General features: G+C 42.3%; 1 protein-coding gene across 2 annotated transcripts in view; it reads right to left on the bottom strand.

The window, feature by feature from the left end:
* Window positions 1–17,332, bottom strand: part of Scin (scinderin) — an 80,660-nt gene that overhangs the window by 11,693 nt on the left and 51,635 nt on the right. The window contains exons 5-13 of one of the 2 annotated variants that reach the window (XM_036206232.1): window positions 15,632–15,724; window positions 13,447–13,579; window positions 12,839–12,927; window positions 11,690–11,905; window positions 9,663–9,784; window positions 9,146–9,236; window positions 5,726–5,896; window positions 4,274–4,451; window positions 3,917–4,038 (exon numbers count right to left, since the gene is read on the bottom strand). In XM_036206232.1, the coding sequence (XP_036062125.1) occupies window positions 3,917–4,038; window positions 4,274–4,451; window positions 5,726–5,896; window positions 9,146–9,236; window positions 9,663–9,784; window positions 11,690–11,905; window positions 12,839–12,927; window positions 13,447–13,579; window positions 15,632–15,724 (1,215 nt within the window). The remainder of the gene's footprint in view (window positions 1–3,916; window positions 4,039–4,273; window positions 4,452–5,725; window positions 5,897–9,145; window positions 9,237–9,662; window positions 9,785–11,689; window positions 11,906–12,838; window positions 12,928–13,446; window positions 13,580–15,631; window positions 15,725–17,332) is intronic. The other variant, XM_036206233.1, reaches the window with a different exon arrangement.

A 17,332-nucleotide genomic window follows, 5' to 3' on the forward strand; every position in this document is an offset into this window, starting at 1 on the left:
CTGGTGGGAGTGCAAACTGGTACAGCCACTGTGAAAATCAATATGGAGATTTCTCAGAAAATTGGAAACCTTCCTCAAGACCCAGCTATATCATTCCTGGCCATATACCCAAAGGATGCCCCATTCTGCCATGAGGACACTTGCTCAACTCTGTTCATAGCAGCCTTATTCATAATAGTCAGAGGATGGAAACTGCCTAGAAGTCCCTCAACTGAAGAATGGATAAAAGAAAATGTGGCCCATTTACACAATGGAATATTACTCAACTGTTAAAAACAAAATCATGAAATTTGCAGGCAAATAGATGGAACTTGAAACAAATCATCCTGAGTGAGGTAACCCAGACCCAGAAAGACAAACATGGTATGTACTCACTTATAAGTGGATATTAGCTGTTACATAAATTATAATCATACTATAATCTCCAGACCTAGAAAGTCAAAGTAACAAGGAGGGCTTAGGGTGGGATTCAGGGATCTCCCTGGCAAGGGGAAATGGAATAGATTTTGCAGGTGGAGAGAGGGGTTGGGAACAGGAGGGATCATGTGTTGGGGGAGGGAGGGAGAAAATATTGGGAGAAATGACTGGAATTGGGGGACATTTCTGGGTTCAGGTGGAAACCTACAGCAATGGAAACTTCATGGATTCTATCACAGTAACCCTAGCAAAGACTCCTAGTAATGGACATGGAGCCTGATCCAGCCATCTTCTGTAACTAGGCAAGGCCTCAAATGGAAGGGTTGGGAAACCAACCCAGCCACAAAACCTTCAACCTACTGTCTGTCCTACCTGCAGAATGTTCTGAGACCACAGCCTCACAGAATGTTTATCAAACAGACCAGAGAGACTTCATCCAGCAACGGATGGGAGCAGATGCAGAGTTCCATAGCCAAACATTAGGCAGAACTTGTGGAGTTCTGTGGAATAGATGAGGAAGAAGCAAAGGAACCAGAGAGGACAGAGACACCACAAGAACATGGCCCAAAGAATCAACTAACCAGGCTTGCAAAGATCAGGGAGCCTTTAGGGGTCTGACCTAAGTCCTCTGCCTAGTTTGGTGTTCTTGTGAGACCCTTTTCCTCTTACTGGGTTGATTTGTCCAACCTTGATGTGATGGTATGTACCTGGTCTTATTGTAGCATGTTATGTATGCTGTGTTTGGTTGATGTCCCTGGGAGGCTTGCTCTTATCTAAGGGGAAGGTGGAGAGACTGAAGAGGGGGAGGTCCAGATGTAACATATGAGAGAAAAATAAAAGATAAGCAAACAGGGTACTGGAGAGATGGCTCAGAGGTTAAGAGCACTGGCTGCTTTTCCAAAGGTCCTGAATTCAATTCCCAGCAACCACATGGTGGCTCACAACCATCTATAATGAGTTCTGGCGCCCTCTTCTGGCCTGCAGGGTTACATGCAGACACAACACTGTATACATAATAAATAAATAAATTTTTTTAAAAAAGCTAACAAAAAATTTAGAAAAAACAAAAATTTAAATATCTCTTTTTGGCCGTATATTAATTTTTTACACAGACATTAACACAACAACCATATGAGTTAAATGCTGTGGTTTTCGACATTTAATGAATGAGAGCATGAGCACAGAGGGAGTAAAGAAACTGCCTAAGGTCACCCATCAGGTAGGTGGTATCACATACATAGATTGGTTCTAAGTGCTGTGATTTAAACAGTGGGCTCTACTGCCATGTACTAGTCTGTATACTTAAATCTGTTTCCCAATGGTTGTTGTAAGATCAAGCACATATCAGTAATAAACCTTTTCCTTAAACTGTGAAAGGATAAAGAAAGTTTCCAAATATCACATAAGAAAACAAGTAGATACAGAAGAAATGAATATTTCTGATAAAGGTTAATATGAGCATGAGCAGGAAGAAGGAGGAAGAGGAGAAGGGGTAAAAGAAGATCCAAGACTAGTTGAGACTAATAGATGGTTATAAAATCTGACTGAGAATGAAGCGAGAGTAGCTACTTTTGTAAATTACATCTTCCTGAGACTGTGGGGTGCTCAAGTACAACTGGCAGACTATAATGCAACTCCCACACTTAAGGCTCAGAGAACAGCACAGAAGAGGGGCAGAAAGACTACAAAAAGCCAGATGACCAGGACCCCGTGGGGTAGCAGCCTAGTGGAAAATCACCCTGTCTTGGCTTGTCCCTGAACCCAGGACTTGGATCCTGGGTTCCCCACCCCATGGCTCAGAGTTAACGGCCAAACAATAATTCTGGCCATGCTGTACTTTTCTACTCACTCATTGCAGGTGCTCCACCACAAAGTAGGTGGTAAACTGCGCTCCCAATGAATATTTATCACTAGCCATTATTATATCTTAAACTTTCAGGTTAAACCATTTGTAAACTCCAAGTATGTTTTATAAATGGACAGTTCCTTTAGCACACTATTTCTAGTAATGTATCTGGTGAGCTCTTGGGAAATTATGTGTGGTGAAAATTAAGTTTGTATTCACTGGGATGAAAAGAAACCCTCCTTTGAGTTCACACAAAAGTCTGGCAGGTCAGAGATGGTCAAATATTTCCGATTAAATGGAGGTGAGCGGATACAGCACAGAATGAAATTTCAGAACCCAATATAAAACCATGTAGGGTTATGGACTGCATGTTTATGTTCAGTATCAGGAGGTGGAGGCTGATGTGAGGTAACTAGGTTCAGCTGAGGTCATGAAGACAGGAACAATGTACTAAGAAGAGACAGAATCAGCTCACTGGCCATGTGATGATGCCAGGAGAGCTCTCCCAGACAACAGATATGCTGGTGCCTTGGTTTGGACCTCCCAAGCTCCAGGATGTGAGAAAGCCATGCTTACTGTTTAAACATACCAGTCTACCACATTTGTGTTAAAACAACTTACTAAGACTCTGTTGTGCACAGTTTCCTCCCAGATGAAACACTCCATCTAGGAGGGAAGCTCATTATGACTCAGGGTGTTCTAAAGGGAGGTGAAACAGTCCACCCTTCATTAATAAGCTAAGGAAGTATACAACTGAAAATTTTCAGGAAGTCCTGGAAACTGATTAGATACATTAGGCCCCTTCCTCCCAAAACATATATAAGTAGCAAGGACTGCTGAGAGACACTCTTAGGCCAGCCAAGATGCTTGCAAGAGACGTTTTCCAACCCACTGAGCTGCCTGCCAGGCATACAGTGTGCTCCAGGTTTCCAGCTTCCATGAGCCATCGTTCATGCAGTTGACTTTTGATGATGTAGCTAACTTTAAATAATTTCCGCTCCTTTGAGTAACACCTAATAAAACTCAGTGGTTTACCAAGTTGGACTTTGGTGGTATCCTTACTTTGGACTGTCACTGGTTCCCTATCTATGGTGAGTAGTCGTTGATTCTCATTCCCCTAAGAATGGTGCCACACAATAGACATTCCCAGTCTTCTTAGTTTACTTTTCATTGCCTGAATTATAAAGGAGTATAAAACAAAACATCCCTGTTGATGTCAGTTAATTTTCAGGAGACCATAAAGCTCTCTGTGACTTTTTTTCATCCAATCAACCTGGAGAAAATTTCTATTCTTCTGTGAAACCACCTGGAAATTTTTCACTTAGTTGAAAAATGATGGCCCTCCCCAAAAGTATCTAATTACTAACTGAGCAGAACCAGCCACCCACAGTTCCCAAAGAGAAACTAAATGCTGATACAGGTATGAAGTAGTTATTTTTAAGGGCATTTTGATTTATATATTACTTTAGAATTTTCTAGATGTTTCTGCATCTCTCACATCATTGGGCCTTAAACTATCCTGTACAGAGTGAAGATTATCACCCGAAGTTTACAGAGAAGCTAACCTAGGACTCACAGCAGTCACACATCTGGAATTTCTTGGGGCCAGCACAGAATGCCTAACATTAGGCTCGATCTATTTAAGACACTTACAATGAATCTTCCGGTTTTGTTGGAGCAGCCATAAAGTCGAGGTGGGTGGTCTTCAGCCCGTGTTTCTAGCAATGGTGAGGTCTGGTAGTCTCCTCTCCCTCCAAGAGAGTTCCAGAACTCCTCTATGGAACACACAGTGAGTTAGCCAATGCATATTCAGGAGAACATGCTTTGTAGGATTTTACATTAATGGCAATATCATCTCATTCTAGCTTAATTATACCAGATGCCATCAACACTTTTATAATTAAAGGAGGCATCCTTATACAACTCTAATGATGAGAAAAAAAAGATTATTGAAAGAAGTCAATTAAGCACACTGAATGAAAGTGATGACCTTGGCCCCACAGCACACACCTGGTTCTTGGCCTTCCTGAATCCTTGCAGTTTTGCACTTGAGAACATCAGCCACATACTCTGCTCCTTTCTCCTCCTCCTGACTAGCACCTTTTCCTTTCCAGATGAAGCCATTGTTTTGTGGCAGTTTTAGGACAAAAGTGTCATTGGAATTCAATGAATTTGCATCAACATCAACCTAGAGCATGAGGGAAAAATAACACAATGATTCAGATTTACTACTGAGGATATGCAGAGCCGTCTAGAACCTTTTTCCTAATCCCAGGAAATTAATTCAAGACAGAGATGCAATAGACACCTGAAACACTGGAGTACAGACACCTTGGTCCATGCCCCATGATGTTCAGCTGCCCTCAGGCATCTCCTGGTTTCAAAGTAAATGATGCAGGACACAAGAATAACTTAGTCATAGATAAAAGGAAGGAGATTATGCCTGCAGTCAGGATGGACTGCAAGAGGAACTGTATGGGGTCTGCTGCCTGCAATCAGATGGACCTCAAGTACAGTATGTGCGTGGGGATCTGCTGCCTGCAGTCAGAATGGACCTCAAGTATACTATGTGCATGGGGATCTTCTGCATGAGTCAGGATCGAGTACAGTGTGTACTTGGGGATACGAAATCAAAGGAAGAGTCTAAGCAAACCAGAGAGGGGATCATAAGCAGAGTAGTAGAACAAGCCTGGAGCAATTTGGCTTTGGATAGGAGCCACACTTTTTTATTCCATGCAATAAGTATTTATCAATTTAGCAAATCACTGTAAGATATATAGTTTATGAGTAACATTGATATTAATTGATAAAACAGCTCATCACTTTTATATGTTACTAATATATGAATTATTTTAAAAATACAAATAGAAAAATTTTAATTATTTCATAAACCAGAAGAGAAGACAGTATCTACGTACAGATGTAGCTAGTGAGATTGTGGGAGAGCAGCTATGGTGATCTCTGTGTGATTACATTTATGTTCTCTCTGAGAGAGAGGAACTGATTGATGTGCAGTAGATTGTTGGAAGAAAACAGACAGGATGAAAGTGGCAGAGGCCATGGCTGAGGCCATCACAGTGACACGGAAGGACCAGCTTCTCAGCAGAAGCGGGCTGTGGGGGAGGGACCACAGGGGAGGGGCTGCTTTGGTGGGGAAAGTGGGCGGGGGGCGCCGTAATCAGAAGAGAAATCGGGGAACCATGCCTCACAATCCTACACGAGACCTTTCAAGATGGAGCTGTAGCTGCTTCCTGCCCCTTGCCAGCTTCACTGGCTACGAAACGCCAAAACTCACGTTTAGGTTCTGCGCAGTTGAAAACCTGGGCTGCCCTCTCATTCAGTGTCTCTTCATCTAGTGTCTCACATTGTTGAAGTAAAGGGCATTTACTTGCCAGGATTTAGAGGCTAGTATGCCTAATGGCTGGGTGTGTTGGAAAGTCCACACCCAGAGCCTGTCCATACCTCCACAATTCTGGTAATAGACGCCAGGTTCCTCCGGACTTGAAAGAGGCGAGTAGGGGGAGCCGGTGTCTGTCCCCCTTTCCTGGATGTTCCATTCTTATAAATAATGAGTGGTTTGTCTTTGAACAAACTCAGCAGGTGAGCAGGCTCTTTGCCTTGAGAGACACGGACCTGGGTGCACCGGGAAGAGGAACAGAAGTATGAATAAGAGTTTCCAGAGGCCAGGCAAATGGAAATTCGGAGGCATGCCCAATCAGGGGCCTGGGGAGTACTGAAAATAACTGACTTCGTAAATGTGGTTCAACAAGTACACATCCAAATGGGTGAGCAGCTACTTATGAAGCGTCGTCTTCTGGTTGGTCGCACAGTTTGGAAAGTGTCAGAGGGGTACTGAAAACCACTAACGTGTCACATAACCTTTAAAAAACAGCAACTGCCCACAGGAAGAAGGGGCACTGAGTAAGGTCCAGGCTTTCCTCTGAAGGGAATTGGAGAGGGAAAAGGTGGATTAAATTGTGTAATAAGTTGCTTAAATACTGCCAAGATACTCCACCAAAAATACAAGAACAATGCAGAACTTCAGCTATTCAAAAGTAATTACTGTGAACCACTGCCATCTAGTAATTCCATAAGAAATTAGTATTTCGTCCACTGTAGGATTCAGCTGGCTAGTTCCTGGGAACTCATTGTGTATCCCATACTGCAAACATTTGATTCATTTATGGGAAACAGCTTTAAGCTCAACCACACGACAGGTGATATCTCTTCTAGCTATAAATATTATATTCCAATGAATGAAATATTTAATTAGGAATAGAGCAGCATGTACCTAAAAAATCCAAAAATTTTGTTAATTGGGTTTTTTTTTTTTTTTATAAACTTGGTTCATGTGCCCTTTACACACAGAGCCAGCTTGCTTTATAGATCTATTTATTCTTACCAAGATGGAAAGAAACCAGCTAAAGACCAAGTTCAGCCTCCACATCCCCATCTTACGTTCTAAAGTGTCCAAATCACCTCTCTGCTTAATTACTACACTTGAAAACCAAACCACACATTTATAAAGGTTTGAAAAACAAGCAAGCAAACAAACACAAAACCTTTTTTTTTTTTTTTCCACTTTTTGTGACAGGGTTTCTCTGTGTATCCCTGTATCTGTTCTGGAGAAAACAAAACAAAACAAAAAACCAAAAAACACCTTTTATGCCACAAAGAACGTGAGCTCATCTGACATCAGACATGAGGTAGCTAAGCTGACACAGCCTTCTGAAGAGAACACTTCACGATGCTGAATCAGAACCAGCATAAACAGGCCAATGGAACCGTCTAGATGTTTTTCCCAGCACATGGGAACAAACAGCATCAAAACCTACCCAAGAATGGCAGTAGAGTAAGCAACTGGATTATAAAGAGAGAGGAAACAGAAGAGAAAGACAGAGATCTCCGGAGATCTCCAGCTAGGAACAAGCAGGAGCCTCTGCAGATAACAAGCATAGACAGAAACGCTGCAGGCAGAGAGGTAGGAGCTAAACAGACAGACCACACATCTCCTGTGGTCACTGACAGCGGTCCTGAGTCAGGGCAGACACTCCAGCATTAGAGGAAAAGCAGAACTGGAAAAAGACCAAACCCCGCTGGAAACAGCCTCTTACACACGGCAGAGAAATCTCCCTAGGTGCTGATACTGTCTGTCTGCTTACTGTCAAACGTTAGCTGTTGTCCCCCCATAGACACAGCATGTGTGTGTGTGTGTGTGTGTGTGTGTGTGTGTGTGTGTGTGTGTGTGTGGTGTGTGTGTGGTGTGTGTGTGTGTGCGTGCACGCGCGCACGTCAGTCATTTTGACTCAGGGTTCAGTCATTCTCAACAATTTGTTTTTCATTTGCAGAAATACCAAATGCAGGATCCATGTCACCCCTCCCTGGAACCACCTCTCTTCCTCTGCGTCTTTTCCCTTCCCCCCTTTCCTTCTTTCCTCTGTTCTCCCCCTCCCTTCCCACTTCTGTCCTTTTCCTCTCCCTGATGCTGTCTTCATTTTTGGCCAACAGACTTTGTTTCAAACAAGATTCTGGTTCCTAAGAGGAAAACTATGGATCTATGTATCTGTCAAGGTTGATTTCAGCTTGCCTGTGCGAACCATGATTTATAGATTCCTTTGCTTGAGAATATATAAAATATTGTTCTATGTTTTTACTCATAGATAACTGACAAGTATTCAGTTGTGCTTACTCTGTACTGTTGTGTTATTTCTGTAGCTACTGTAGCAATTTATCACACATAAATTCATCATCTTACACTTCCAAAGCCTAGAAATTTGAAGCGAGTTATTGCCCTAATTTAGTCACTGAGTTAAAATCTACAAGAGTTTAGTCACTAGGCAAGTAACTGGCTAGTGTAGGATGGTAATTCAAATGAGAATGGCCTCGATGAGCTTTTATCTTTGAATGCTTGATCCACTATTAGTAGACCTGTTTGGGAGGAATTAAGAAATGTGGCCTTGCTGGAGGAGGTGTGTCACTGGGGGTGGGCGTTGAGATTTCAAAAGCTCATGCCAGGTCCAGTCTCGCTCTCTCAGACTACTTACTGCCTGTGGACTAGGATGCAAACTCTCAGCTCCTGCTCCAGCGCTGTGACTGGCTGTCTGCTGCCATGCTCCCAGCATGATGATCACAGACTAACCCTCTGAACCTGTAAACCAGCCCCCTGTCAAATGCTTCCTTTTATAAATTGCTTTGGTCATGGTGTCTCTTTATGCAATAGAACAGTAACTAAAACACGAAGGGACTCTAGGAAGTTTTTTCCTTGCCCTTTTCCGCTCCCAGCGGTTGCGTTATTCCTTTCTGGGTCTCTTTCTCCCCCAAAGCCAGCAGTTGGCCATGGAATCTTCACCACACTACATCCTTCTCTCTCTGCCTGTCTCTGGTTCACTCCTGAGGACCCTGATCAATGCTTTGCATCATGCAGGAATCCTGGATCATCTCCCTAACTTGAGGCCAGATGATGAGCAATTATGATTTTGTCTCCAGTTTTAATCCTCCTCTGCTTTATAACATAACATTTTCACAGGGCCTCAGTGTTAGGATGTGCACATAACACATAGTTCTTCTATTATAACTCTTTGTTCATAGCCATAAAAGTCAACTGACTGTGACATATGGTGGATTCTAAAGAGAAGAGTCCCTCTGCTTTCTTCTCATACTCTGAAATTATTAGTTTTCTGATGTTTTCGTTTTGCCTTTGGTGACTTTCTCTTCTCCAGAATCTGAGATAACTAGTGTGTTATGAAATGTTTGAATTTCAAAATAAAAATAAGTCGACATAAAATTTTCAAAATCCCTTTGAATGTGGGAAGTGAGCTTTCATTAGGAAGTGGTCTAGACAAATCTGGAATTGTGTGAGTTGGGAAGGTAAAGCCTACCAACCTGCACAGCCTGTCCTCCAAGGGACCGATCCAACTGAACAGTCAGGAACGCAGACATGGTCAGCTCATCTCTTGTAGCTTTTGCTCCTTGCCTAGAGGAATGTAAGCACATCACACTGGCTTGAGTTGACATTCAACACCCTCTCATGAAACCACTTCAAAAAGAGACTTAAGATACCGTGAAATATCAAAAAGAAGTAACAGTTCAGCATGAACCGAGCAATCAAAGCTACAGGTGTTTTGTTGGGTACTAATTCTGGATTGCCCTGTGGACTTCTAGAAATATATAGAGTGGATATCTACACCTCCATTTTAAAGAAACCAAGCCTTAGCCCCTTATGTGACTTTGCTAAGTAATCGAGTCTGTCTATGCCTGTTATTTTGGGACATCGTCCGTGTAGTGCACATGATCTGAGTACAGTTGCCTTCTGTAATCAAGGGATGATTCTACCTCATGCTCCATGGAGGTCAGTCATGTAGAGCGTGACCTGCGGCACGTGGGCTCTGCCAGGACTCACCATGTGTAGATGATCTGCCCTCTGGGGTAAGTGTAGAGGATAATGTAGCAGTCACCACCGTAGAACTCGCCATGGGAGTTTGGGTCGATCTGGACCCTGCCACTGTTCTCCACGCGCCAGATCTGAAAGAGACCGAGTAGACACAAACCGGTACAAGTTCACTGACCTCAACTACTACTCACAAACCATAGTTTCCACTTGTGGCTCACTGTCAAGCAATGTTTAAGTTATTTTTCTAACCAGGTTATAACCAAGCAAAAGCAAGAAGATTAGCAAATCTGACCATTTCTTGACTGTTAAAAGCTTCTATTTCTTTTGCTTCCTCCTCAATACTGAGTCAGTTCTATGGATTTTGTTGCTGATGGTTTTGTTTTTAAATTGTATTGTCATTCTGTTTTGAGACAGGATTTCACTATGTATCCCAGGTTGATCTTGAACTTAAGATTCTTCTGTGTTAACCTGGTAAGGGCTAAGATTATGGGTAAGACCTACCAAGTCCAGTGGTTCTGAGATTGGGGGGGGAGGGGCTGTGTGTTTCTTTAAATTCATGAACATAATACAGCACTACTAAAATAAAAACTACAATTCAGCTCAAAAATATGCTTCAGCTTTAGAGTAAAATGTTTTTTTGTCCTCTGTGAAGTGGCCATTGATGAAGAAGCCGCCAGTCATGGCATTGTGCACTTGCGGCACAACTCCTCCTGCATGAGTGTGGGGGAGGAACAGGGCAGCACTGGCTTTGGAATGTGGGGTGAGCAACTGTGAGGAACAGTGCAGGGCTTCTAGGGGGAAGCATCCCAGTGCCATCTCTCTAGAGACCAGAGGGCTCAGCAACACAGCCTCACCAACCCCAAGCCTAAACAGAGCCACCAGGGGTTAGCATCCCTAGTGTGGCTTAGGAGGCCTTCTCAGAGAAGCTGTGGCTGGAGCTGAAGACTGCACTGTAGTCATAGTGGGTGCTGAGGAGCTCTGTCTGCTCAAGTGCATTCTAGCCAAGCTGCCTATGCTGAGCTCCAGAGAGGATACCCAAGCAGGACGAGCTGCAAACAGGAAGTTGATCCCCTTCGATGATGGCATCAGAATGTTTATGATCTTGTCATTTCCTACTCCCCTACACACACACACCTATGCAGCTTAGCATCATACTTTAGTTCTTTGTAAAGAAGGAGGGGGAATCTCTACATTTATCAACTATACTTTGTTCATTGTGATAAGACCTAGGAATGTAAATATGAAGTATTTAACTCTTGTCCTCAGAAAAACTGACGAGAGGTCTAGGAGAAATTTGTTAGTAAATAGCAATTCTATGATACTTATGTGGCAAATTCTGTGAATTTTCAGTGCCAGTGGCTGGCTCCTCAGGAGAGGTGGAGCTGATACTGGGCGGAGTTGCTAGGGAAGGGATGGACTGACAACAGTTTGTGAGGAGTGCGGATGCTTCAGATGGCAGAGGAAACCAAGGTTCCAATCTTGAAAGTCCCAGCAAGGAGGAAAGCCTCCAGTAAGACACTTTAGAGGAGGGATTGTATTATCCAGGCCTCATTAAGTTAGATCATTGCAGAGGACTGAGTTTGAAGAGATTTGAGTTTAAAACAATTAGGAGAGTTTTAGCAATTTTGATCTAAACTGTCACACTCAATACGCAAGGTGACTGCTCAGAAAAGATCTGCTTTGAGCTCATATTGTTTCATGAATGCTTCCAATAGGTAGGGGAAGAAGAAGTGGATGGTACATTCTGAGTACAACCTGTAGAACCCCAGATACAGACTTTCAGATAGAAAATGCTGCTGCATCCGCCACCTTAATGTCAGCATGCACATATGCAAACGGCCCTGAAGCCGAGCAGCAGCTCTCCAGCTGTAACTCCCAGGACTCAGTGTCTAGTTTGGGGTCACCTTCCTTACCAAGTAAAATTCACCTCTGAAAAGGGGTCAAAGATTGCCAAAGCTATATCCCTCCCCTCCCAGACAGTGCTGTAATGAGGCCTGATTAAAAACACCAACAGAAAGAGACAGATGTAAAACTACCTCCACCGTGCCAGAGCCATCGTCCACCATGTTGTGCTGGGCTGCCATCTGGGGAGAACTGTGCAGTTTGGATGCATCAAATGGGATCTGCTGTACGCAAGCCACTTTCTCTGTGACGTAGACCTTCCCAAAGCCATCACTCTGGTCCTTATCCTTCCAGTCCTTAAAGAACTGTTTGAAAATCGGTGTTTCACCGCCTTCAGGGAGAACCTGAATCTGCAATTCAAAATAATAAGTAATGGGAAAATAAGAGACAGAGAAAATATCTACAGTAGGGAAAGAATGAAGTAATGAAAATACTGTTCTTGTTTCTATGACTGCATTTGCAACTTCGTACATCTGTGCAGCAACTACAGGCGTCCAACCTAGGTTTTTCTCATGGCCAACACCACTGCCGCTGAATGTGGATGACAAAGATGAGGAAGATTCCTGTGTCGATGTTGGTTCACATTAGGTTCACAAGAGATGGGAGCAGGAAGAAATTATCCCACTCAATTGTTTGTACCAGGATGTACATGGAGAAAAAGAGTAGCTAGTCAATGTCTGAACCAATCTGGAGGCAACCAAATATGATGAGGGTGTTACCCAAGTCTTCACAATAGGCTGAGGAGTGGTTAAGGTCTTTGTGCAAGTTTTTATTGGTTTTTTGTTGTTGTTGTTGTTGTTGTTGTTGTTTTTGAGATAGGTTTTTATATAACCCAGGCTGACCTCAAACTCTCTATGCTGCTGAGAGTGGCCTTGAACCGATCCCTCTGCTTGCACCTGCTGAGTGCTCGGATTAAAGGTGTGCACCACCGCACATCCAGTTTCAGGTAGTACTAGAAATGGGGTCCAGAGCTTCATGCATGCTGGGCAAACACTCTACCAACACATCCCCAGCTCTGTGTAGCCCTATAGTCTGAGCTCCACTTTCAGTAGAATGTTCCTCAAAAAAAGACTAGGGATACAAGACACAAGGTGGCCCATGCTCAACTGGAGAATGGCTACACACACACACATACACACACACACACACACACACACAAACACACACACACACAAACACACACACACACACACAATTTTGAAACAAATTTTTCATGAGCTTTGTAAAGATGTCATGACTCTCAAGTTTTAATGTTTTTTTTAGTGATTTCTTTTCATACATACTTGAGTATTGGTAGAATAATTCATTTTCTGTAGAAACTCCTCAGCTGTCTTCATTGCAGTCTTCCTCTCCTGTGGGTTAGCATTTTTACCTAAAATGAAAAATAAAGAGATAAAATTACAGAAATTACAGATAAAATTACAAAATTACTATACTGCACTGTACACGGCCACATCACCCTGAACACACCCAATCTCATCTGACCTCGGAATCCACACAGGGCCCAGCTGGTTCCTCCTTGGATGGGAACATACTATATGATTAAGAAATATTTACATACCAAAAATAAATGTAATTATAATTTAACTTAAATATAGCAATAGGAGAATGACAAAATTCCCTGTTACATTGAATACATCTAATATCATAATAATTGACAGTTTATTTAATAATGTATGTTGCTCTTACTCAAATGCTTCCCTTAGCTCCCTAATCTTTGCTGAGTAGTTCCCAAGGTTTGGCCACTAGCTGCATCTTAGGTGAGATATTTACAAACTGTATCTCAAGAGGGGTGCTTTACTTTAAAATTAGGATGTTTTCTTTGCCCTTCTTGGAGGAAAGCATCCATCTGAGCATGAAATACAGCAACCATATCAATGGCATCTCTTACCTTTCCACACGAAAATTTGTTTTGCAGCACCATGGTCCAAGATGAAGCATTCTTCAGAAAGCAACATTGCCATGGAGAAGGGGTTTTCTTCAGCCACCAAAGTCACTTTCATGGATCCGCTTGCATCTGAAACCTAACAGAAAAACCATGAACTCCATTTCATTTGGGGAAGAAACAAGCATTCTAAAACTGTGCCATGGTGATAGTTACTCCCTCTGTGGCTGCACACTTTTGAGAACACAAGCCTTACGAGCAAAACTGCCTCAAGACAAAGAGGCAGAGCATCCCTGAGCCCAACCAACTGTATCCCAAACACTTCTGTAAAATTATTCTTAGAGGCAGAAGAACTACTAACAGAAAGTTACATTTTGACACTCTCTCTAAAACATCAGAAAACCATGATGATAATTGCACTGTGTAAGGGCTCTCACAGTGCTAGTGTATGCTAAGTTCCTTGGGCCCCTTTGTTCCATGATCATTTATTCTAAATTTTAGAACAAACTTTTAAAGAGCTGATGATCCTTCACTCATTGTATGCGCACACAAAGCTGAGTATAAACTTGTTTAGGCTTCAGTCTCTGGATCCCTATTAGACAGCAGTCACTGCACAGAAAGCATTGATAGAGTGGAGTTTATGGCTGTAGATCTTTTAATCCCAGTCTTGAAATTTAACCATGCCTTCAGAAAACCATCAAGGTACATTGTTTTCTGTCACAGGTGGAGATAAAGCCTTTAAGGAGGTTTTGTAGGTAGTCGTACGAAGGTGATATTTATTCACAAACCATCGCAATGCACTGGTTTTCCCTGTCAGCTTGGGAGCCACAGGATGATCAGCTGCATGTTTGTTAAATATGAAGGCAGCAACCAAGTTTTGCAACAACAAGAAGGAGAGTTTGCACAGGGATTTGGCTTGCCAGTCTTATTTGGCCCCAAATGATTTCCAAGATGACACAGCTTACACAATAGGCCCACTAGAGGGAGCCATGGTTCAAGATGAATTCTTTCTTCTGTTGAACTGTTTGACTGGTAATAACGCAACCCAAGAGGGAAGCTTTGACCAATGGTGGAGAACAAATGACATGCGTTAGACTATAAAAAGAGTAATGAAGTTACAATTTAGTTAACAATGTCCGTGTGGGTCATTTTAAAAATACCAGTACTTAGCAGATGTGATTATCAAATCATATTTTCCTTTATCATCGAGGAAGAAGCCACATCCCCATTATAAAAAGGAAGTTATGCTACATAAATTAGTAATTCATCTTCATTCAGAACTATGAAGTTGGTAAGCTAGAAAGTTCCTTAGAAGAGCACATGCCTTTAAATCCCAGCACTCAGGAGGCTGAGACAGGTGAGTCTCCATGTGTTCAAGGCCATCCTGGTCTACATAGTGAATTCCAGGACACCCAGGACTACACAGAGAGACCCAGTCTCAGAAAATCAAATAAAGAAAATGAAAGAAAGTTCCTTAGAGAGTACCCAGTGGATTTTTCTCTTCTTGTTGAAAAGGAGAATATCACAAAATTGTGCAGGGAGATTCCCACCTGCTCCAAATGAGTTGCTTAGGAAGTTGTAAGAAGGGTGGGCCACAGGAGTCCCGTCCTCACAGTCTCCTTCACTGCTGTATTTTATGGCTTTTGTCAATTTCACAAAGAGTAGATTCAAAATTCTATTGTTGCAAGACACCTGAATAATCATCAAATAGAACCACTTTCTCCTTTTCCTCTCCTCCTCCTCCCTCCTCCCTTCTCCTCCCCTGTCCCCTGTCCCCTCCTTTCTTCTCCCCTTCCCTTTCATATTAGAAAACTCAGATGACTGTATCCCGCCCAGTCACTAGGTCAGCCAATGCCTGGTTCAGGGCAGGTTCCCCCCTGCCTCCCTCCCGCTGACTGACTGTAGAGTCACCCTCCTGGAACAAAGAAAACACTCTGTAGTGAAAGGATATTCTAAAGATGAAGGTTTTACAATCTTACCAAGAATTTAGAAGAAAAAGCTTACAAAATGTTTTATTCCACAAAGGAAATAGTTTATCAGCTATACCATAACAAAATATAACCATTGTATAAGTTACAGCAGTAATTTCGTTATCATTAATGAAAAGAACAAAAAGCTACAGAAGTGAACATTGTAATACATATATAAGTCTCCTCAGTGCTGAACTCAGATCCCACCCCAGCAGACTCACCATGTACAGTTTCGCCATCTTCCTGTTACTTATGTCTGCCATGGCATCGTCATCATTATCCCCATCTGGAAGTGCAGGCTTTTTCCCTAAAACCTGGGAGAGGGGGAAGAGGGGGAAAAAGTAGTGCAGAATCTTAAAAGCAATGAATCATCTTCTATCTGTAAAGACATCAATTATAAAACACAAGCAATTGAAATACCCGAGTCATGAATTTCTTAAGCAGGTCTCTTCCCATGGGTCAAAGCTGCAGGTGGCATGAAGTAAACAAACGCTGCACCTGCTGCTGACATGGGCTTTCAAGAAAGCCCACGTGACACTTAGGTGCGCACACACACACACACACACACACACACACACACACACACACACACCGCTTCCTCAGACTAACAGGGATTAAGTAAAATGAGTTCTTAAACTAACTCCACAGCAGACAGAATTTCTTCCATGGCCTCTGCTTATAGACTGTAGCTTCTAATTCATTACTTGAATTATTGTTGGGGGGTAAAATATTGTGATGGTTAGTTAATCTCAACCATCAACTTGATCTAGAATTGCCTAGGTAATAAACTCTGGGCATGCCTGTGAAGCATTATATTGGTTAGGTTGAGGTGGGAAGATGGACCCTATATGTGGGTGGTGCCACTCCCTAGGCTGGAGTCCCAAAACTGTATAGAGAGAAGGCTTGTTGAGTATCAGCATTCGTCACTCTTCACCTCCTAACCATGACCACCGTGACGTCTGTCAGTGTGACTTCCCTGTCGTGACTGAGTGCTGCTCACAGTGTGAGCTAAAATCAATCCTTCCTTGCATAAGAGGGTCTCGTCAGGTTATTTAGTCAAGGTACTGGGATTGTACACACCACACTCACAGCACAAGTGCAGTTAGTTGTATCATGGACCACCATTAAGCTTTGTTTTACATTGTACTTCCTACTTTGGCAACAAAATCAGAGACATGGTTGATGCTCCACAAGTATTTATCAGCTGAATAGATAAATACATTTATCAATGCTTTGTATGTGTGACACAATCCAAAAGTTCAAGTACATCATTTGGGAGACTATTCATTTGAATCTGCTTTACATCTATTTATACTAAAGCTGCAAAATATAAGAAGTTTAATTCATTAGCTTAAGTGACATAAATAACCCAGGACAGACATAAAATGTAAACTTTCTCCAAATAATGTAATTGTTATAATATCAAGTTAAATTTGAACCCAGAAAAGGATCAAAAGGTATTCATATAGATTCTACAAATGGTCAACGACAAGATGTGAGCTCTTAGCTGTTCCTCTCACCATCCCGTACTCCACCATCATGGATGCTAACCTTCTGAATCCGTAAACTCAATTAAACACATTCTCCTATACATTGCCTTGATTGTGGTATTTGTCACAGCCATAGAAAAGCAGCTAAGACATGGATACCGCGCGAAAATATCCATTACTGAATGTCAAACAGTACGAGTACATAAGCCTTTCATGAGCATGTGAACAGTCTCAAGTTGAGACATTCACCTAGAGACTTGTGTTCCGGGAACTTGACATCTTTTATTTATGTGGTGAGTAACAAAACATTTTAATTGTTATATAATCTGAAAGGCTGCAATAGAGTTTCTTTTTTGCTGAAAGTTGGAACATACCCCAAATTAAACACTTGAAACCAAAATCTGCTTTTGAAGACATTTGCAGATTGACAAA

Source organism: Onychomys torridus, chromosome 14 (assembly GCF_903995425.1).
Source record: "Onychomys torridus chromosome 14, mOncTor1.1, whole genome shotgun sequence".
Lineage (NCBI taxonomy): Eukaryota > Metazoa > Chordata > Mammalia > Rodentia > Cricetidae > Onychomys > Onychomys torridus.